We start from the raw sequence: 21,988 nt of genomic DNA on the forward strand, positions 1-21,988 counted from the left end.
GGGTGTCGACGTTCAGGTCTCGGGGCAATGGAAACCTGGGGTGGAGAGTGTAGAATATGCCTGCTTGTGGTGGGATGATATCCTTCTGAAAAGTCATGATACATTGAACCATACTGCCATACGAGCAGCCCAGGCGCGCCGCTGTGGCCAAAGTTTGCGCTGACACCTCCCACCATGAATGGAATCATCGTGAAATGGCTTGCAGTTGCCCGTATTCGACAGCGCGTCAGATCTGCTGAGACAAATGAATAACTGGGCATAACTCAGGATGCTGGCGACGCCAGTAATGGCCATGTCGATTTCCTTTGACACCAGATTCATATAGGCCAAATACATCGCCGCGGTTGTGGACGCACATACAGAGTCGAACTAGTAGGCCTAACCCTCCCACTGAAGTGCCAGGGGAGGCATTCAGGGCCAAGCGCATGGTGCACTCCCTGCGACTTATGCATCGCATCTAAGTACTGAGTGGCTGGTGTCATGCCGGTCGTCGGTGAGCAAATCGGGGAGTGTAGTGATGTGCCGGTCATTTTCGTCCGTCCGTGTACGTAGCCGGCCACTTCGAGCGCCTCATAGGCGCACGCCAAAGACTGCCAGTGACCGGTGTTCATCAACATTGCTCCTCTAGGCGAGGCGCAGAAGAAGCAGGAAATGAAATTTCCCCGGCTTGATCATAAAACAGCCGTACCTAGTTGTCATGGTGGAGACTTGTCACCATGGTGGACATCGAAGCGATCGTTAGGAACATCCTGGTAGGCATAATGAGATCCCAAACTTCGTTGAAGTGCCAGCTCCTGGGCCACATTCAGCCTTTCCCATGCTTGATGGAGTTGGTACCGTCAGGATCATTTAACTGGGGTCTACCGGCTATGCACGCTACCTGGCCAGTGTCTTAAAGGGAGTGGGAATGAAATTATCGCCAGGTCAACATCAAAATACTCTTTCACGTACAGAGGATAAGGAGCCACCATCATCACCAGCTGAAAGCATTCCTATCGTAGCGTTGAGCTTGCCCATGGCCTGAATAATGTCCAACGGAAGGAAGTCTTGCGAGCATGCAGCTCTAAGCAGGTCCCACCAGTTGGCGTATGTGGGTGTAAGGTCGTCCATACACCAAAGACCGATAACAAAGCGGTCACAAAAAAGACCAAGCTGTCCTCAATGTATTTAATTTCCGGGTGTGAGGCGTTGAGGGTGTGCTTGAGAGCCTTCATGTCCAGCGGGTTCGTCATATGACCCCTCACAGCGGAACATTGATAAATCGTTGTAAAACTGATAGAGTGACTGGGTGGACTTGGCTAATCCGTCTAGCCTTGCTCACTTGTAGTCCTAGATGCAGCCACCGAACTCTCACCCCTGCGAGGTCGGGCTCGTTGGTCCCGGTTTCCACGGTTTGGCGATGCCACTCTAAGAGTGTCTCCATTATTTTCATCCCGTTCTACCTCTCTATTCTTGCTTGATATATAGACCAAGGTCGAGGCGACAACAGGGGTCCAGAGGGAACTAAACCGAACGTGGATGGTGTAATTCGTATTGTGAGTGAGTCAACCGAGGACCGAGGTTCTCTGAAACACGAATATCTCAGTCGTTGAATCTCACTCATTCACCAGTTTTTGTGAATCCGATCTAATTCTGGAAGACGAATACCAAAATGGGGGATATGCAACGAAAATACCCTACCTGGCACGGCTACTTTGAATTCATCACCACTGTGGCCCCCCCAACAGAGAGTGTCAACTTCTTCAGTGCTCAGCCATGCGCCCATCCTTACCTCCAGGACACAAGCGCCTACAAACCCATTCCATTCTTCTCTCAGTATGACAAGGGCGATACATCGGACACCTTTTTTAATGAGACTCTACGTACGGCAAGAACCATTCCCCACGCCCTTGCAGTTGCGCGGAAGGAGGTCTTGAATTTGCGTGACAAAGCCGCCGATGAACGGGTGACTGGGAGCGCTGGCCAGCCAGATTATGTGCTCTTCGTGCACCTTGCGTCCGGCCTGAATGGATATAGGGATACTGTACACGGTGGCGTGTTAGCCTCGCTTCTGGACGAAGCTCTGGGGTGCTGTGTGGAGGGATTCCGTCAGCAGTTGAAAGCAGGAGAACGGACGGCTCTGTATACTGCCAACTTGAATATATCATATCGCGCGCCCGTGGCATCCCCAGGTGTGTATATAGTCAAGGCCTGGCTCGCGCGTCGGGATGGGCGAAAGTGGTTCCTTGAGGCACAGGTTGTTGGGGAGGATGGGAAAATTCGGGCGGACGTGAAGTCGCTGTGGGTTAGCGAGAAACCTCGGGCAGCATTGTGAGCTGTATTGTGCATTCAAGGTCTGAATAGCTCAGGATCTTTAAAGCAACTAAGATACGCATACATTGGAGCACTCAGTAGTCTACCTATATATCCTAGGTAATCAAAGATGAAAGTCACTTTGCTTGTGAAGAGCATGTGCATCATCTCTGTCAACGATAGTTACATACTCCTCGCTGTTGAGTTATTCGATCCCAAACCAACAACACGCACCAAGTTGAGTAGATACCTTAGCTAGCGAATGAGAATCTCCACATTGCTCCCACAACCTCGGTGTTCTTTGATCAGAATCCAACCGCTCCCCATGAACTAGCCGTATACTTTCCAGGGCCAAATTCCCAGCCTGCCATAACACTAGTCAAGTAATCTTCCGAGCTATACCAGCCATTGGCAATACCATGCTCGAAGAATGGCGTCAAACTACCCGAGAACCAACCCGAGTTACTCGGGTCTACGTATGACATGGTTAAATCACCGCTGGGCCAACTGTAAAATATGGGTTAGCAGGTTGATTTCGAATACATGCGACCGAGGTATAACTTACTGATACAAGTAAACATCCCACGGTTTGCCTCCAATATTCACATTCCGTGCCCATGGCACTGCACCATTTGAGTCGTAGTGGTCAGAGAGAGGAGTGTTAGGAGCCTGATGACCAACCCAGATCATCACCTCGTATTTGCCGTTACGATTAGTGGGAGCGTAGGTTGGGTCAATGAAAATGTCGTAGCTAGTTCGGGAATACGAGTGAGTTCCCAAACTGAACTCAAATGGTACTAAAGAGTATAGGGACTCACCAAGCATCGTATCCTTTGCCTTGCGCAGGTTGAGCAGTCTGACTGAACCAGGTTTTATGGCCCGGGTTAAGATCCTTGATCTTCTTAGGCAGAGTATGGACTGGGGACCAAGTGCCCCAGTCTTCGCCAGTAACCATAACAACAAATCCGCTACCACCTGGAGCGTCCACACCCCACGAATTATCGTTACTATACCATGGACTAATACTGCCAGAAGTACTGAAGTGCTTAAAGTAATAAGTGCCTGAATCAGCACCATTGGCAGAACAGCCAAGTCCACTCAAAAGGACGAAAGAGGCAGAAACAAAGCGAGGGAGCCACTTCATTGTGAATGCAAAAACGTCGTTCTTTGGATATTCGCGAGACTTGCATGTCAGTCAGTTCAAAATATGGGTTGAAGAGTGCGTATTTAAGCTCATCAAGCTACCTAGTGAAGCCAGCCAGTTCTTCCAGGTGAAATGGGATATGCGGTCCTGGCAGGGTATTCCTCTGACAATAACCCGCTGGGATAATCGAAGACCTCCATATCAGAAATTAACTGGCTACTCAGCGGACGCGGTGCCACTCCTCTGAGGACTTTAACCGCAGGTTCTGATATGATCTACATGTGTCGAAGGTCTTCTGATAATCGACGACACATTCGTGAAAAGATCGTCAGACCTCGTGTTCGAATCAAAATATGGCGCCAACCTTAGCTGCAACATTTCCACAGGAAGATACGAAGAGACAGCCTTTCCGCTCGCCCGGCCAAAGTATACAGCTGCTCCAAAGCCAAATGCGCTCGATATATCCTGACGGTTAATGGGACGAAATTTATCACTAGATTTAGACTCGAGAGATGCGGTGCTTTTAAGGGGTTTTCCCATGTCTTATGCGTCAAGAGCTTAGTGACGACTTTGAACGAACCTACTGATCAGTGAAATAATCTACATATTTCTTCCTAGGCGTGTGCTCTCCCTATCTATGACGGCCAAATACCGCTGCTCAAGCTTCCGACGGAGTCCTTTTGTCGGGCTGCCTTACCACGTGGCTCGGTCAGGAACTTAGCAGCAGGGACATTGAGCGGAACACTCCGACAGTTGCTTTTGGATACTTCTACACTGTCGCGTTAGACTTCATGAACGATTAATGGATGCCCTGGACACTATTCCAGAAAGCGTTTAGCACAGTAAACTTCTCCAATTTACAAATATGGCATAGTTTACTGCGGGTAGTCTCAAAGAATGCGGAGACATCCGAGTTTATCTCTTCCCCAGGATCGCCAACAGATATGCCAAACCGCACCTCCGCCATCCCAAGTTTGAAGAACCATAGCGGCCTGAGCACAGGGTCGAAAAACAAGACGCATCCCAAGTTGGTTACAATCCTGCCTACTGTCCTAAACATGGACTATTTCGATCTCATCAACTATAGTTTGATTTGATTATCTTACTTCAATATTTCCAGCTGTCTAAGCTTTTAATACAATAGAGACTCTTGCCTTCAGTAACTGTAGGAAAATATTCAAGTTAATTGAGGGATTCTCTTACAATCCAAACAGGTAGCCTTGCCGCGAACGAAGGAACTCTAAATGCAGCTGGATGAATTTCACCAAACAGAGTTTGTCCAAAGGCAAACTATACCTAGCTGCGGCAATCGTCCGCATGGATACATACGAGCTCAAATTTATCCGGAATACAACACCCCACTCGGATCCCGGCGGGGAGATTATGGAGCGATACCCTATTGCAGTTTCGAGCAATCCGTTCTAGTCAAGTTCCGTACGGACAACATATCATTAGACGGCCCTTGCTAACCTTATCGCCAATCTCGAGTGGCTGGCTTCTATCATAGTCGACTCGCTTTGAGCCAGTTCTTGTTGGAAATTGGGGTAGGACGCTGTGGCCTAATAAACAGGTGTCCCTTTTCCCCTGCGTTTCGGATTTGATATGAGTGCGGGCTAACTTTTGCAGGCCTTGGAGATACCCCACATACAATGGGTCGGGGTTACACCATTGAGGTCGCAGCCTTTGCTGCCACGGGAAGTTTCCTGTTTGGATATGGCTCAGGTGCCATGACGGATGTGATTGCCTCTCTGGATTTTCTGGAATTCTTCAATACAACCAAGCCTTCCACAATTATTCGTGCTACTAACAGCACTTTTTCCGGAGGCGGTAGGTTGAATCACCCCTCTTTCTCCCCCAGGGAAGCTGTATGCTGATCCCTTTTTCTAACCCTTGGTTAGCCGCCGTGGGAGCCCTCATGGCCCGTTTGACTATTGGTTGGCTGGATCGCAAGAACACTACCCAGATCGGCGCTTTACTCTCACTTGTTGGTGCTTTGTTGCAATGTGTAGCACAGGATTTGGCGATGATCMTAGTCGGACAAATTATTGCTGGCTGGGCTGTGAGTGGGATGAGTATGTCTGTGCCGCTCTACCAGGCCGAGTGTGCGCATCCAAAGATGCGTGGCTTGTAAGTGACGTTGCATCCCGGAAAATAGGAAAAAAAGGAAAATAGACCACTCCTCACAATCGGGACCAGGATTCTCGGTCTCTCTCAGCAAATGATTGGGATTGGTTTCATTGTCAGCACGTAGACTATATCATCCTTCCTGCCTACCTACCTTCCAATCCAAGGGCACGCGCTCTCCTAAGGGACATACAGATGGATTGACTACGGTTCCTTGCATGCCCCCGACACGAACGCGCTGCGATGGTCTGTCCGTTGGCCTTCCGAGGGGTACCCGCGATCCTCCTCTTTTTCGGATTGCTTTGGATGCCCGACCACCTTGTCCAGAATTGAAAGACGATATAGCCATGAAGGTGCTGTGACACCTCCACTACAATGGCTCCAACGATGAGTTGATCGCCAGCGAATCTACAGAGATCAAAGCTACCATCAGTGCAGAGAGGAGATCACTGCCGTGGGTTGGCTCGTTATGTTCAAGTGGCCTAGTGGCAGACGCGACTACTTCTAGGTACCGCGTTGCATGTGTTTAGCCAAATAACGGGTGTCACCGTGATCGGCTACTATCAGAACATCATGTATGAAACTGGGAATCCAGGGCAACCGCGCCACTCTCGTGAGTGGGATTAATAATGTGGTTGGTCCCTAGCGAATCTCATCTTTATCTTTTTATTGATCACGCTGGCAGATGCAAGCCACTGCTCTTTGACGCAGCGGGTATCACCCTTGTTTTAGTTTGTGAGGGTGCCCTAAACTCGCCGCAAAACATTGATGAGACTGAAAGGGAATACAGCATTGGTGGCGTCTTCTTCGTCTTTGGTGTTTCTGCTGTATTTGTCATCTTCTGGGATTTACATGTCGGAAATAATGCCCATGCAAATTTGGGGTAAAGGCAATGCGTTTGCCACCAGAATTGTCGGGAACTGGATGGTTATTACATTGTCGAGCCGGGTTTTTTCTATCGCGCTACACCACATTAGGCTGGAAATTCTACTTTATTTCCGTTGCATGGAGGGAGTCTTCATAGTGCCATCCTGGTTACTGATTCTCACTGATGCCTGATAGTTGTGTGCGTAACCATCCCCCACAATTTATCACTTCTTCAAGGAAACCAAGCAAGATTGGCTCGAGAAGATCGATCTCATTCTTCGGGGACCGTGCCCTAGGAATGCTTGACGACGACCTGGAAGTCAAGTGGGTGGAAATGGAGGACTTGCGTAGTAGGGCAACCCAGTGAGGCTGTTGCTACTGGTAGTACTAATGAGTAGGTGTTGGGATATTTCCATTCAATGGCCTGGCTTCTTTCCGATTGGAAGTAGAACGCACACCTAGCACCATTTGTGACCGGCTTTCGCCAGTTCTTCCAAGTAATCACAGCTGCAACCAATTATTTGGAAACGTCCATCCCACCCTCATCGGTTATTTTTCCGCGTTCCAGCAAGCCGTCCAGTGCAAGGCCGTTGGCTGTGTGATGTATGAAATAACACTACTAGATATGAGATAATGTTCTAAACCTGATAGAGAACTGTCGTGAATGAAAGACTACATATATAGAGGTTGAATGAAACCTCTTGTTTGCATAGCCATTCATTCTGCTTAACACCTGCTACTAAGAATGGGAACTTGGTGAAATAGTAAGTGGTGCAAATAAATAAACCATTGCCTAGTTTGCCGCATGCCTACGTTACTGGGGTCTACTTGTATCTCTGCTGAGAGGATCAGGCAAAGGAACGCGCGAATATTACGGCAACCCTCTACACTCCCTCCGGGCCGATTGTTTACACTCCCGCCTACCTTGTCTCGATAGGATTAGATATGGCATACAGGATCTCAGCTGGCTCCTCCAGCCATCTGCGGACTGACTGTATTCCCCTTCTTTCCACCTCTCTTCGCTCCATAGTAAAAGCCCTTCCCTGCAACTCTGTTAGATTGTAGCTTCTTCAAAAGTCAGCGCATATGCAGCGTCTGGCAGCCTCCCTCCCCGTAACATAAGAAACAACATCTTTCCTGAGCACGCTCGTTTCATCAAACTCGAATATCCCAGCTTCCCGTGTACGACGATATCTGATTGAATTCTCCTCATTAAGGATTTATCCGCTATAACCAGACCAATCACTGATATACATTCCAGTAAGCGTATTGAATTCAGTCGGATAGTTCCTGGGAAAATAAACAAATTACGAGAGCAATGGCTATAGAATAACAATGACACAAAGACAGGTGGACCCTGGAAACTAGTTAACCACTCCGGAGCACTAGACACTGAATACTGCACCACTTAGATATCTCCAAACCCGCAGCTCGAGCGCCACATTCATGGCCACTAATCCACAAAGCAGGCAGCAGAATACGACACCCCAACCAAGGCAATGCGAAGTCAGTTTCTTCCGCAGTAGTCGGTATTGATCTCTGCCCGATATGGAAACTGGTCCTCCTTTTGCCTAATCACTAATTATAGCAAAAGCCCCCTCCAAACTAGAGTAGGACAGGATTTGGATAAAGTTGGCATCGTTTGACACAACGGGTCTCCGTCGCCTCTGTGGTGGGGATATAGATACTTGTCTCTGCTCAATACCTCGAGAAATCGGGCGAACGGAGATCCTGGGGTAAATAGGCCCTAGCTTCGCATGACCAGTGAATGAATAGGATACACTGATAATTGCTTGTATGAATCCCCACACGTTTCTTTGCCTATTTGATTATAGCTGATTGAACCCTGCGATTTATTGTCTATTATTCTGGTGTTTGATGCCTTCCACTGTTTCCTCTGCTGTGCTGTAGCTTAAATACCAAACCTCTATCCCTAGTTATTAACCTCGAAACAAAAGAAAAGACATTCTACTTCAAACCTTCCTTAAGATTTGTTCACTCCAAGTGATTTTGTTTACCGAGTGCCTCTTCAACATGTTCCAGAAATTTATATACTCTAGCCTCTTCCTTTTCTTTGGCTTATCCGCTGGAGCCCCAGCATCAGCGTCAGTGGCGGGTGCACTCCCAGCTAACACTAAGTATCTCATCACATTGTAAGCCATCCTTCTTTGGGCTGGAGAATATCGATATGCATAATGCTCATATTTACCAGCGGTGACTCCTATTCGCAAACCGGCTTCAACATCAGTGGTAGCTATCCTTCTGCTACAAACCCTCTCGGAAACCCAGAACTTCCAGGCCAGACAACTAGCGGAGGATTAAATTGGATCGGCTTCTTGGCTTCCAAATACAACACCTCGCTCATCCTGTCTTTCAACTTTGCTTACGGTGGTGCGACCACAAACGCCAGCATTGTTGCCCCTTGGAGCCCCTCCGTCCTCAGCCTTATTGACCAGGTGAATCTTTTTAGCAAGAGCATTGCTTCCAAGCCGCCTTCTGCGCCCTGGAACAGTCGCAACACCCTAGCCGGTATTTGGATGGGAATCAATGACATTGGAGGCTCCTACGCGCGGTCTGACCTAGAGACTGTCCTCATAGAGGTCATGAATAGTTACTTCGGCCAGTTACAGATCCTGTACAATGCAGGAATCAGAAACTTTATGCTGCTGACTGTCCCTCGTGAGCTTATTCCCACGTCTGTTTCTTTTACCCATCGTTTCCGAACGCTAACCTTCCACATTACAGCCATGCAAAAGACACCGTTGATGATTGAGAGAGGCAGCGAAGTTGTTGCCCAAGAGACTGCTGCAGTTGAAAAATACAATCGCCTTCTCGCAACGTATCTTTCCAATTTTGTGTCGTCTAACCCTCATTCTAGGGCAAAATTGATACACACGCGACGCCCTTTCGACACAGCAATTAACAATCCAACAGCCTACGGGGCACCTAATGCAACTTGCGTCAATTGGGATGGAACGTCCTGTTTGTGGCGCGATCCCTATCACCCTGGAGTCGCGATTCAGAACCTTACAGCCCAGCATGTGCTAACCGAGCTTGAAGACTGGTTCTTGCGCAGGGATAATCATTAGGAGAAATGTCCTTGTTGATGTATGGTTTGGTCGTAACCAGAAGATATATATATTCTACTATTCAGTTGATTTGTTCTGGGCACTAAGTATTATAAATACTATACACCACAGCCGCGAAAATTTGTGAAATAAGATATCTGTCAATCTGATCGAAGACATTGGCACATGTATGGACATCATCAGCAAACCTTCCTCTCGGTATCCGGTCTGAGTTATCATGCCCAAGCGTATTCTGTTAGCTCGCCCACTTCCCAACTTATTGGATTCTCTTGCTTTTATCTAGCCTGCATGGCTAAAATATTGATGAACGAAGCAAAAGCTGTCCGGAAACTGTATTGATTACTTGAAGTTCCAGGTAGAGCAATGACCCTATTGACAAAGGGCTACTTGACCCACGTTCCTCCCGCAGAGTGGCCATGAGTTGGAGTGCAAATTCAGCCGAGGCCTTCGAGTGGAGCTTGATGTGATCTTTAATCACAGAAACACGTGTAAGGGAGCTGATTTCAACTGTAAGTAAAGGTGAAGGAGCCGTGAGGTGAAAGTATGATTGAACAAATTTTCCACCACGGCTCGCTAGTGAGGATGACCAGTACAATACTGCCTCAGCAACAACACAAGTGATATTACAACCTACTCGGTTTGACATTTAGTCGCAGCTGACTCCAGGCTGTTTGTCTGAGAAATCGCATTCTTTCCAATGCCTGCGAAAAATTTCGAACTGGAATCGGTGGCTTGTTCATATGAACTAAGACTACTCGTGCGAGTCTATGCCCCTTAACCTTTCCCGTAGATCGAACTTTCCGACAACTGATGGCCTGGGGTATTGTTGTCGTGATTAGCTTTAGGTTGGAGTAATCCTCAAGAGATATATCTGCCTGCAAGTGCAGTTCAAGGAGTTTGTTAATCTCCGATGTGTAGATGAGACCGGGTCCTCTGGCTGTTGTAATTGACACTTCTGGCAAAGTCCTAGAGAGACATCTACTTCGGAATTTGGTTGCTGGCTTAAATATGGAAACAGCGGAAAACCCCAGAGAGGAACCTGGCCGGTAGATGGTGACGACCAAACTCTCATCCCATCTTTAATAATAAACAGTGGATGTTATAAGCTGTGCATTTAGGTTTCTGTGGGTTAATGGCCCGTTAGCATTATTCTACATCTTAGTTTGGCCCTGAAGAAGCCGGGTTGGACTCCGGGGTTGGACTCCAATTGGACCTCAGAGCCAAATAAAGCATACCACTAACCTCATAAGTCATTTTTACCCATGCTCTTGGGCCCATGGAAGTCGAGAGTACACTTGGTATTACCGCTGTGCTGCMACAATAGTCACTCTATGCCAGTTACACACTTTTTGAACGACGTGGTATTCATGATTGTACCCACAATTTATAAATGCACATAATACTTGTGGCTAAGGCTATTGTGTCTGGCTTGGGCCGAGTTAAGCACAGAGTATGTCTTTAAGTCTCAGGTTAGCATTCGCATACGGTCTTTTGATCTTACAGGATGATGCCTACTACGCTCTATTTTAACGGCATATGATATAAATATATCCGCAACAAAAGGTTTTTTGAAATATATTGCAACCCGTTCATTGCCTGAAACCCTACATTTCTGAGACTATCACCTTCATAGTGACGTCCGCCTGATCAGAAGGTTGACCATATCGCCACTATATAATTCTTCATGTTAACTTGGGCAATGGCTTGGAGAGAGCTGTTCCCTAAGCTGAGCCTAAAGAAATTCAAGATTTTTCATTGGTTGGTATTATATGAGCTCATGTCTCACCTCCTGTCATGCAGCTTCAGTGGGGATTCTGAAACCGGTAAACCTTTCTTGAGTGGTCTGAAATAGGTAATGACAGAAGCTACCGGATTATAAGGTGACATCATGTGAACCTCTCTGTGTACAGGATGCATGCGGTGACTAGGGCGTATACGCAGCGGCAAAAAGCCAAAATGTGCGCGATGCAGTTATATTACTACGGCATGTTGCATAAATGATGTTTAAGGGATCCAGCCGGATTCTAGTGTTCCTATAAGCCCATTCTATGGATTACTTGTGCTTTGAACAGCATATATAATTCGTCTGCATAGTAGCAATCCAAAAGATATGGATACACAGCGAAAACACATGGCTTTTGCGTATTTATGGCCAGCCTATCTATCATCTTTTCCCCAGTTAAATGTTGAAAAAATATTAAGTGTATCACCTGTTCAGGACACTAATGCTTATCTGATTATCTGATACTCGGACTATCTGTTTCTCTTAATCTGATTATTTGATTATATTTTCAATTCGAATAAAATACCAAATGGTAAAATGTTGTGTGAAGGGTTGGCTAACATGTCGTCCCGGATACGCCGGCGCAAAATGGATTAAAGCCTCAAATAGCGTTTGAAGTTAGACGGTGCCCATCGCAACCTTAATTAGAGTTCACCTAGGCCATGGTTTTTAAGTTGAACGTGAGGTTACACAAAAGCATCATATGTCAAGTCGAACTCAGCATAATCACACCATACCCCAGCCCGCATGCTTAATCTGATATATTCTCAGACGTTCTGGATTTTATTTCGCCAAGTCAAGTCTCAGTTGTAAATAGATACTCTCCTGGAAATAAAGAGTTTGCTGGCAAGTTAGATACAATAATGACATGTTTAAATTGCAAGTCAGCAAAAGTATAAGTAGGATAAGTAGTACCGTAGTATAAAGCATGGCGCTATGAAAGTAGAGATCTTTACCTACTCCTACCAAGAGTTCTGTGGAACTCTTAACTGACCTTGCTATGATGAGGTACTGAGGTCTTCTACTCTTTAAATAAGTTAAATAAGTTTATCCAATTAATCTAGTCTATCCAGTCCACCCAGTCCACCCAGTCCACCCAGGTTYTCGGTGAGTGATGATTATTGGGCGCTGCAGGACTCTACTGCTGTTCATCCAGCTGCCGATCCCAGGCTCCCCTTAGGTACGCCCTAAGGGCCACCGGAGATCTACAGCATATTTTCTTAACAGCTCTAGAATATTTCAATACGCATACAAGGCAGCTAGCAACATCCCCACTCTCTGACGACCCAAGGTTAACAATGAAAGACGCGAATCTTTGAAAGTTCTCTTTGACACATGGGACTTGGAGAGACTTGAAGGCCCTGAGTAGGAAACTGCTGCTATGCAACTTTAATGTATATAATGATCGAAACGAACTTCAATTGCCGCCATGAACTGCGTGTTGAACCTGTTCCATTGACCGGATCCTGAAGCAGTATGGTCTCGAGTGATAAATTACAGCCGCTAAGCTCCGGCCTTTAGGGACACCTTGAGAGTAGCACTGTCTTGCTAATCGGACCGTACTGGTTTGCTTGCTGACACCTACAGTTAAGTTGTGTTTGAGTGAGTATCAGTAATGCAACTCACTATGGAATTTTTACGATTTCTGTAGCAGTGGTGCTCTCGCTCCGGAGAACTGAAGACACTACCGACCTTGACATGTACATGACACAATTCTAATCAATTCAATTCCCTGCACATCTGAAAACAGATGTCTCCTGTTTAGTTTCCGCATTCGGGCAAGCATGCCATGGATATCTTCTTGCGGCACACAACATTCCCATTGTGATGCAGCCCTTGAGCTAATAGATGGCAAAATGGACATTGGTTTGCCACAACCTACCCATGTGTTTATCTATTTGAAATCGCGTTTGAGATTGAGGGACTAATTGTCCTCCGGTTGCATTCTCGAACTTTGAGTTTCAACAGGCTGGCTAAACCCTAAATCTGTAGTTACTTGCGACAACATATGGTCCTGACCGCTGTATGATGATTAGACTACGTCGGTTGTCGGGTTCTGCGGCTCTCCCATTAGTATATAATAGGCACGAACTTGTAGGAAAACTGTATTAATCTATTATTCCATTTTCACTGTATAAATCATCTGTGCAGTGGGTCTTTGTACAGACAATAAGGAGGTGTTGACACCGCATTTCAGTACGATCTTCCAGATCAGCCTAAATAGTGGCATGAGGCTCACAGCTTAGTTATACATAAAAAGCCAAATTCATTGCAAGATATTAAAAACTCTTTACTCCTTGGGGTTCTCGAGAACAAAAGGATCAGGCAGAACAAACTCGCTCCAGAAATACAACCAGGATCAATAGTGATGGGCATCCAAATTCTACCTCTAACCGGGGAAATCCGTGAACGAAAGTCGATTCGTGATCTTAACCCCGAAGAGTTGGATAAGTTGATCAAAGCCTGGCGATACATTCAAGAACTTGATCCGGAGGAGAGAAACTCATTTTTCACTATTGGCGGACTTCACGGCGAGCCTTTTCGCGGTGCCGGCTATGACAACTCCCAATGGTGGGGAGGATGGTGCCACCATGGGAATGTCTTGTTTCCCACCTGGCACAGAGCATATTTACTGGCTCTTGAAAATGCTCTACGCAGTGCCCCAGGTTGCGAGAATGTAACACTGCCCTACTGGGACGAGAGTGACGATCAAACAGCCGGGGGGCCACGCGGGGTGGCAGACGGGCCGACAGCTGGTGGGGATGTGTCGACCGGCATCCCAGACATTTTCCTTCAGAAAAACTACAAGGACGGAAAGCCCAACCCTTTATATTCTTACAAACTGAAGAAAAAAGTTGTTGATCGCTTATCGGACATTCCCGATGCAGATTACAGCAAACCAAAGGGGTATGAGACGTGTCGCTACCCTTATTCTGGTCTTCTGGGAGAGAATGACAGGGCGGCAACTCAGCAACACAATAACTTCCTGGATAAAAACTTCTCTCGGAAGAAAATAAACGACCTACTCAACCGAAACGTTCAAATCTGGCTAAAATTGGGTGCCTTCGTAAATGATAAGGGCGAACCAATAAACAGGGGCAGCACGCGCCAGAAATTCTGGGATTGCCTCAGAGTGCCAGACTACACGGTTTTCTCGAACACAACTTCTGCGGAAAAGTTCAATGATGAGCATTTCAGTGAAACCGAACCGGACCCTAAAGTGAAGACCACGGATGGCCCCGGTTTCCAATTTACCTCTGGTCCTGCCGTTGCTCTGGAGAGTCCTCATAATGATATTCATCTGGCGATTGGCGGAGTCGAGGTTCCAGGTCAAGATATGGATCAATATCCCTACGCGAACGGCGACATGGGAGAGAATGATACGGCGGGTTTTGATCCGATTTTCTATTTCCACCATTGCTTCATTGATCACCTATTTTGGAAGTGGCAAACAGAGCATGGAAAGACCAATCCTGAAAATATTTCCATCTGGTCTGAGTATCCTGGAACAAACAGCGTGGACTTCCAGGGCCCCACCCCTGGGATCCAAGGCAATACCTGGCTGACGCTGGACACACCTCTCCAGCCTTATAAATATGAACTCAGGGACGTGACGTCAAAGGTAAGACTAGCTGGAGATTTCGTTGTTAATCAAGCCTTTTTGACTAATGTCCACTAACAAGATCTGAAGGATATGATTAATATCGAAAAGATCGGCTACACATACAAAGTGCCGGAGCATGGCAAAGGCTCGGTATTCAAGACACCAATTGCTCCACTGCCAAAGCGACCTACATCGTCACCTCCAATAGTACGAATCTCTGGAATTAATCGCAGTACTATTGCGGGATCATTCGCCCTAGCTGTCTCGCATAATGATAACGACAACAGTGAGCCTCAGGTTAAAGCTATCACGTCCGTACTCAGTCGGTGGCATGTGCGGGGCTGCGCAAACTGCCAGACTCATCTAAATACTACAGCCTTTGTGCCATTGCATGAGATTGATAAAAAGCGTCGGCACGAAGACTTTGCATTGGCTGTGCATTTGCACACTAGAGGCAATCCACGTGGAGCAAGAATTCACAATGTCAAATTGGGGAAGCTTGCATGAGACCAAGGTTTGAAAATTTGACCAAATTGCCAATGGTGTCTTGTATTGATATTATATTTGCCAAGTGGCTAATATGTTAACTGCTGATTACGACTGAATAATGCTTGATATTTTCTGTCAGAAGCAGGATTTCTGATGTATTATGTTCTTTACATCCCTACTAATTATGGGTATCCCAGGGGAAAGGAGAAGATGCTTCGCAATGTGTATATTTCGGCAAATGTACTTGATACAATAAAAGGATGACTCGATCTAATATCAGGTGGGCAGACCTTATGTCATTCAAGAAGGCTTGTGAGGGCTTCTTCATAGCTGCCACACTCTTAAATTCCACTCACATGTAGTCCAAATTTGTGGAGAGCTGTGGGGATGCGGTGGCATCAGTCTACGCCCATACCAACGAACATTTAACAGGTGGTCGGTGGAGATTAGGTATGAAGAGTGGGACACGCAGTTCAATTATTCCCACCTCCATGTAAGAGGTCTCTTACATCTTTGGTCACTCCCATAATCTTAGGAGTGAGTTCGCCTGAGCTAATTATTTTCATCAACTTTGACTGCCATGAGTCTAACATTGCTTCTTCTAAGTATTGTTTGCCATAATTTGGAACCAGATCTGCTGAAGTCGGCCGCGTCTCCTGTAATTACAGTGTGTTGCCTCTTAGAGCACACTCCCAGATTCTAATATACCATATTCATTCGAGGAAAAAAAGACCATGGAGTGGTTGTTAGAGATCATTTCGTTATGTCAGTTATAGAAGGCCACGTTGGATAAAAGAGAAATAGCTTGAACAGTATCTCTACTAATACTAGTCAGTAATGGATGTGTCCATGAAAGGCCCTGCAATGGTGCACTTTAGCTTGTAACCTCGCACCTCTTACTCCTATGGAGCGTCATGATGGGCAAAGGCTCGGTCATGTTGTCAACAAGAGTTCTGGCTTTGCAAGGCAGGAGCTTATGCTGATACACTCTTCATCAATGCACAAAGTCTATAAATGAACAAGACATCTGTATTAAGAAAGCAAGTTGATCGTTTTTCATAGCAGCAAGTCATATAGCTGGCATGGCAGATGCATCTTAATCCATTAGGTCTTGGCACTCATCGCCTGAGAATCAAGCGTCATCCTCCAGACCAACAATCCTCAGAGAATCTCTCCAGAGACGGTCCTCCTCCTCAGGATTGTAGGTCTGCGTCACCCATCCCACTCCAAAGGTCTGACCATCGTCCTCTCCCCGCTCCGCTTCCCTGACATCTTCCAAATATTTTCCACCTTTATTCTCCCACTCTTTGCCCACAGCGGCCCAGACGGTTGTCGCTGCACCCTGTTCCGCCGACTTCAGGATCTTGAGAATGTACGGGTTGGTCATGAGTCCCTCCAGGAACTCGGGGGGCATGTTGCGGGAGATGTCGGTGTTGATGGCGCCGGGATGCAGACTGGTGGCATGCAGTCCCTGAGCACCATAGTCTCTCTCGATCTTGTTGGCCAAGTACACAGCCGCCAACTTGGAGTTGTTGTAGGCTATCTCATGGTTGTATCCGCCCTTTTCGAAGTTGTAGTTGTCACTGGCGGGGAGAGTGGCGGCGCGGTGTGCGGAGGAGGCCACCACGACCACGCGGGAACGGAAATCGGGTGTAACGCTGGCCAGCAGAGCTTGCTTCAGCAGTTGGAAGAGCAGGAAGAACCCTATGTAGTTGCCGGAGAAGTGCGCCTCGATCCCATCCTCGGTGAGCGTGTAGTTCTGCAGGCCCATAACTCCCGCGCTGTTGATGAGGATGTTAACCTGACCCTTGGTGGCGGAGAGGATTTGCTCTGCACCAGCTCGGATGCTCTTGAAGGAATCTAGGTCCATCTCGACGAGAGAGACACGACCGGGCTCAAGGATGCCAGCCAGGTTCTTTTGCGCCTTCGCCAGGTTGCGGGCCGTGAGGAACAAAGTGGCTCCCGTGGACTTCAGGGCGCGGGCGGTCTCAACACCAATGCCTGACGTGGCACCGGTAATGACAATCACTTTGCCGACCAGCTTGCCTTCAACACCCTCATCTTGGATGATCTGGAGGGCGGTTGGACGGGCGTCCCCGGCTCCTTGGGGGTCGAGATGCACGGCAGCGTAGGGACTTAGGGAACCCATCGTGTGCAAACCGTTGCAGGTTGCAAGGGCTCAGGATTTGAAGAGAAAAGTAGTGATATAAACTTGATGAGGTTCTATATCGTATACTCCATGACCTTGACAGTGGTGTCTAGGTACTTATGAGTTTGTATAGATCTCCCCAGATGCCTGAATTTGTCATCTGGTCTCCGGTACGGCTGCCAATTCGCCCCGGTAAAATACCGGCCAGCAGCGGCCGAAAGAGCGGTCCTACCTTGCGGATCTTGCGGCCGCATTCTGCGGCCCCACCTCGGCCGCCTTAGTAGGGGCACCACCCCGCTCTTACTCTCGGATTTTGGGAACTGCGTCCGAGGCAGACAAAGTCCGTCTATCTCCTACACCGTCAGTCAACACTCTCTCCCAGACTACGCACACCATGCAGACCCCCAGTCGTGATTCGAGCCTCGAACTGGCTCCGCAGGCTTGTCAGTCCTGCAGATCAGGCAAGAGAAGGTGCGACAAGGCACTTCCCAAGTGCTCCTCCTGCGCTAAGTAAGGTAAACACACCCCGTGGACGCAGCAGAGCTGACTCTCGACGCCGCCCCAGACGAGACCGGACATGTGAATACTGGTGGCCAGAAACTAGAGCGCACTCAACGACCGCGTCGGACCCCGAGAGGGGATGGTACCCGTCTCCGCTGAACGAGGAGCACCAACGGGATGTCCGCACCATAGACTTTCCGACCATCCTCTTCCTCGACCCAGATTTACTGCAGCATGGCCAGGTGGACACAGCGCACAACACGGTGTCTGTTCCAGCGCACATCTTGCATCTGCTCGGTGACCTGGATGAGATCCGGTTCACTGCAGGCCGGTTCTTCGAGCACATCCACCAGTGGATGCCCTTCATCTCGAAAAAGAGATTCTACGACATGTATCTGCAACCTGCATTCCACACTCGCCCCGATGTAGTTCTGTTGCTCTTGGCCCAGAAATTAATAACCACATTCCCCCCGGCCGGGGCGCAGGGTCCCCGCACCCCCTTGTATTATGCCGTTCGGCGTTTCTACGTGGAGGTCGAAGGCGCCTTTTCCATCCTCGTGCTGCAGGCTGGGGTCCTGGTGGCGCTGTATGAACTGGGACATGGGATCTACCCGGCGGCGTACTTGTCAATTGGGGCATGTGCGCGGTACGCTCACGCGTTGGGCATCAATGTTGGTCGCACAGTGCCAACCCGGAGAGTGCTGACCTTTGTCGAGGTGGAGGAACGGCGAAGGGTCTGGTGGGCGATCGTGATTCTCGATCGGTACGTCGCTCGGCCGCATGCACACCGTATGTACTGTAGACTAATGGCTGAACCCTTCGTAGTTTCGTGAGCATCGGCTGTCCGGGACGACCCTTCGCCACAGCCGATCCACGTTTGGACGATCTTCTACCCGCGGATGATGCAGCATGGGACCAGGGGGTAGGTCGGTACCCATGTGTTCCGCCAGTCTCTAATACCTAGAGTAGATTGTCCGACCAGAGGACCTCTCGACCCTGTCTTCTCCGATGACGGGCCATATGAGTAAGTTCGCTCTGCTGTGTCAGGCTGGCCGGCTCCTGGGACAGGTCCTGCACCACCTGGCCAGCGATGTCGCCATCCACGACGAGGTCTGGATGCAGCTCGATCGCACCCTGCAGTCGATGTTAGCTGCGGCATTGAACATTGACTGTCCGGACTATGACCAGATTACCTTTGTGTACAGGTTTGTGAACCCTCTCTTACCAGTTGATCAAACTGATTCGTCTCGATCACCAGTGCGCTTGTCGCCCTGTATACCCCGTGGCTCGTCCCCAACCGAGCCGCTGATCCCCACAGCGACCGGTCTCGACGGGCGCGAGTCGTGCTGGAACAAATCACCGACCGTATTAGCGCTAACCTGGTGGAGCGACAATGTTTCCTTGGCCGCGACCCAGAAGACATGTCCCCATGGGGGCTGTACTTTGCCTACCGCATCTGCGGGGCGCATATGCGGACTCAACGGAAGACGCCACATGCGGCAGCGGTGATGCGGAGTCTGCGGGAGGGGTTTCGCACAATTGAGGTGCGGTGGAATGTGGCGGGGGTGTATCTGCAGCTGTTGGAGGCTCAGGAAGCGATTCATCTGGGGATTTGATGGTCACGCTTGCATAGAATTGATAATGGTTCCAGTATTTCACACGGACACTCCATCATATAAATAGCCCCTTCCCTCGTACATTATCTAGCCTTGGCAATTGATATCATGTCTACATTTGCTGTCTTCCACACATGAGATTGAGAATGCGACTTTGACTGTTGTACTTAATCTCTGTGGATCACTTTCTACACAGACCACCAACCGTCCTTGATATATATCCGCAGACTTCTGCCTAACTGACTCACCAAATTATAAATTTGAATCTTTAGTCCACTGTCTCTCCCTCTCTAACACTTTCTATAAACATCCACCACAAAACTGTAAAGCCTCCACCAGATCCAGTGCCTCACAACTCTCCATCTATACCACAGATTTAAACCCGACACAACCTGCCCTCGGCATTCTCCGCCCACCCCTCACTCCCCACTCCTGTCTTAACATACAACACCTCCCCAGGATCATACTTCCTCTTCACCACCAACAGCCTGTCATATTTAGCACCATAAAAGTTCTCCTTCCAATCCTCATACAAATGATTTGCCTCGTTGAGATACACCATTCCCCCCGGGGTTGCCGCATCCATCATTGGCTGCAGCACCTTGGCAGCATACTCATCTCGCTCGGCCATTTCTTCAGGCGTGGCATGCCAATCCCACGCGGCCGCCGGTGCGCACAGCAGCATCCCCGTGCGCCAGGCCGGATGAAGGGAGTTATCCGGGTGGGACTTATTGGCGACATTGAAACTGTCACAATAAAACGGGGCGAAGACTTCTAACTGTGAGATGTTGCGGAAGAGGTCCGTCACTACCGCGTTGGTCTGTGGGTTTGTGATCAGAGAGCGCGGGATGATGCGGCTGTTTGTAAAAGGGTTGTAGGCGTCATTACCGTAGGGCGCCGGGCCGAGGTATTTGAAGAAGTGCTCGTAGTAGTTGGGTGACACCTCGGGCTCGTAGATGGGGGTGATGTTGCGGGAGGCCAGATCTTGCAAAAAGGGGCTGAGGAGGCGGTTGATCTCAGTGGCGTTGGCACCGGGCATGGTCCCATAGGCAGTTAGGGAAGTGTTGCCTACAGAGTAGGTGAAGGAGTTGCCGCCATCTAGGAAGGCAGGGAGGAGGGCGTGGAAGGCACCCACTGCGTCCCAGTAGGCTGCGTTACCGACCGCGCTGTCGTTAAAGCCAAGTAGCGTGCCACCTACAATTCCATCAGGGTGCAGGCGCGCTGTCATGGAGAGGACTACTCCAAATGTGCCGCCACCGCCGCCACTGAGCGCCCAGTATAGGTCAGCGTTCTGAGTTGGGGTTGCAGTCAAGTGCCGCCCATCAACAGTCACAACCTCCCATTCAAGGACATTGTCGGCGGAGACCCCATATGAGCTTGAGAGAATTGAGTGGCCTCCGCCTTGGGTATAACCTCCCACAATGCCTACTGTGGGACAGGTGCCGCCCACAATGCGGTGGCCCGTTGAATTGGCCAGCGCGTACGCCTCAAATCCCTCAATGCCCGCGCCAAGTTTTGCGGCAGGGCCCTGATAGTATGAGGCTCTGTAGGTCGGGATGTATTCCCGATTTTTCAGATTGTGCGTCCAGAGGGACAGACTGCCTTTGCCGGTTGATTTGCCCAGGTAGCTGACTTACGTTAGCGATGGAGACGTATGGTGTATACGGCACGAAAGTACGTACTCATGGCCTGTGTTCTTGATGACGATCCGTATATTGTGCTTCTGTGCGAATGCAAGGGCACCCTGCACATCACTGGCCTCTGTGACATTGACGACATAACTGGGGTAGTTGCCCAGTTCGCACGGTCGAGATGCATTAGTGAAGGGCACGCAAGAGTAGTTCTGGAAGTTCTGGTTGAGAATCTCGGCAGGAGAGTTGATGCTGTACCCGTTAACCACAGTATAGCTGGGGAAGTTGAGAAGAACTCACTGGGTGATCGTCGCGATGTCCCATGTGCTCTGCAGCTGAAGGCAAGCCTGGGAATTATAGACTCTAAACGGGGTATCATGGCAGACGCTGGCCTCCGGAATGGCGGCAATTAAATGCCCGTTGATGGTCTTGTTCAGCGTCGCCCAGTCGCGGGCACTAGGCCAGGCAGCATCCCCGGGGAGGGAACGACACGACTGCTGAGACACACTGGTGTTAGTGGCCAGGCCCAGGGCCGTTGCGGCCAGATAGAGAAAAGAGAAAAGCTTTGCAGACATGACAAAGAAGATCGCAGTGGACGTCTGGGCATGCAGCACAAAGCTGGCCCTGGTATGAGGGTTTTATACCTCGCCGACTGAGGAGGCTGAGATTACTCATCTCTAACCCATTTCTGTACCGGCT

General features: G+C 48.8%; 8 protein-coding genes across 8 annotated transcripts; 5 read left to right on the plus strand and 3 right to left on the minus strand.

Moving 5' to 3' along the window:
- Positions 1 to 1,651: 1,651 nt before the first annotated feature.
- Positions 1,652 to 2,314, plus strand: Asppvi_000032 (PaaI family thioesterase; the record flags this gene model as incomplete). Its single annotated transcript, XM_043296345.1, has 1 exon — positions 1,652 to 2,314. The coding sequence occupies one exon, from the start codon at positions 1,652 to 1,654 to the stop codon at positions 2,312 to 2,314; it is 663 nt and encodes a 220-aa protein (XP_043152280.1).
- A 283-nt stretch (positions 2,315 to 2,597) lies between these two features.
- Asppvi_000033 (uncharacterized protein) lies at positions 2,598 to 3,436 on the minus strand (the record flags this gene model as incomplete). The annotated part of the gene is made up of 3 exons (XM_043296346.1): positions 2,598 to 2,799; positions 2,858 to 3,043; positions 3,111 to 3,436. 3 exons carry the CDS (start codon positions 3,434 to 3,436, stop codon positions 2,598 to 2,600), a joined length of 714 nt encoding a protein of 237 aa, XP_043152281.1.
- A 1,649-nt stretch (positions 3,437 to 5,085) lies between these two features.
- Positions 5,086 to 5,567, plus strand: Asppvi_000034 (uncharacterized protein; the record flags this gene model as incomplete). The annotated part of the gene is made up of 2 exons (XM_043296347.1): positions 5,086 to 5,263; positions 5,335 to 5,567. The coding sequence occupies 2 exons, from the start codon at positions 5,086 to 5,088 to the stop codon at positions 5,565 to 5,567; spliced, it is 411 nt and encodes a 136-aa protein (XP_043152282.1).
- Positions 5,568 to 8,622: 3,055 nt separating this feature from the next.
- Asppvi_000035 (SGNH/GDSL hydrolase family protein) lies at positions 8,623 to 9,516 on the plus strand (the record flags this gene model as incomplete). Its single annotated transcript, XM_043296348.1, has 2 exons — positions 8,623 to 9,106; positions 9,173 to 9,516. The coding sequence occupies 2 exons, from the start codon at positions 8,623 to 8,625 to the stop codon at positions 9,514 to 9,516; spliced, it is 828 nt and encodes a 275-aa protein (XP_043152283.1).
- A 4,151-nt stretch (positions 9,517 to 13,667) lies between these two features.
- Asppvi_000036 (tyrosinase family protein) lies at positions 13,668 to 15,410 on the plus strand (the record flags this gene model as incomplete). The annotated part of the gene is made up of 2 exons (XM_043296349.1): positions 13,668 to 14,921; positions 14,991 to 15,410. 2 exons carry the CDS (start codon positions 13,668 to 13,670, stop codon positions 15,408 to 15,410), a joined length of 1,674 nt encoding a protein of 557 aa, XP_043152284.1.
- A 1,114-nt stretch (positions 15,411 to 16,524) lies between these two features.
- On the minus strand, positions 16,525 to 17,541 carry Asppvi_000037 (uncharacterized protein; the record flags this gene model as incomplete). The annotated part of the gene is made up of 1 exon (XM_043296350.1): positions 16,525 to 17,541. The coding sequence occupies one exon, from the start codon at positions 17,539 to 17,541 to the stop codon at positions 16,525 to 16,527; it is 1,017 nt and encodes a 338-aa protein (XP_043152285.1).
- A 394-nt stretch (positions 17,542 to 17,935) lies between these two features.
- On the plus strand, positions 17,936 to 19,658 carry Asppvi_000038 (Zn(II)2Cys6 transcription factor; the record flags this gene model as incomplete). The annotated part of the gene is made up of 5 exons (XM_043296351.1): positions 17,936 to 18,051; positions 18,107 to 18,805; positions 18,868 to 18,964; positions 19,012 to 19,247; positions 19,301 to 19,658. The coding sequence occupies 5 exons, from the start codon at positions 17,936 to 17,938 to the stop codon at positions 19,656 to 19,658; spliced, it is 1,506 nt and encodes a 501-aa protein (XP_043152286.1).
- A 376-nt stretch (positions 19,659 to 20,034) lies between these two features.
- On the minus strand, positions 20,035 to 21,864 carry Asppvi_000039 (putative FAD-dependent isoamyl alcohol oxidase; the record flags this gene model as incomplete). Its single annotated transcript, XM_043296352.1, has 3 exons — positions 20,035 to 21,286; positions 21,341 to 21,565; positions 21,590 to 21,864. 3 exons carry the CDS (start codon positions 21,862 to 21,864, stop codon positions 20,035 to 20,037), a joined length of 1,752 nt encoding a protein of 583 aa, XP_043152287.1.
- Between the last annotated feature and the right edge of the window lie 124 nt (positions 21,865 to 21,988).

Source organism: Aspergillus pseudoviridinutans (assembly GCF_018340605.1).
Source record: "Aspergillus pseudoviridinutans IFM 55266 DNA, scaffold_1, whole genome shotgun sequence".
Taxonomy (NCBI): Eukaryota; Fungi; Ascomycota; class Eurotiomycetes; order Eurotiales; family Aspergillaceae; genus Aspergillus; species Aspergillus pseudoviridinutans.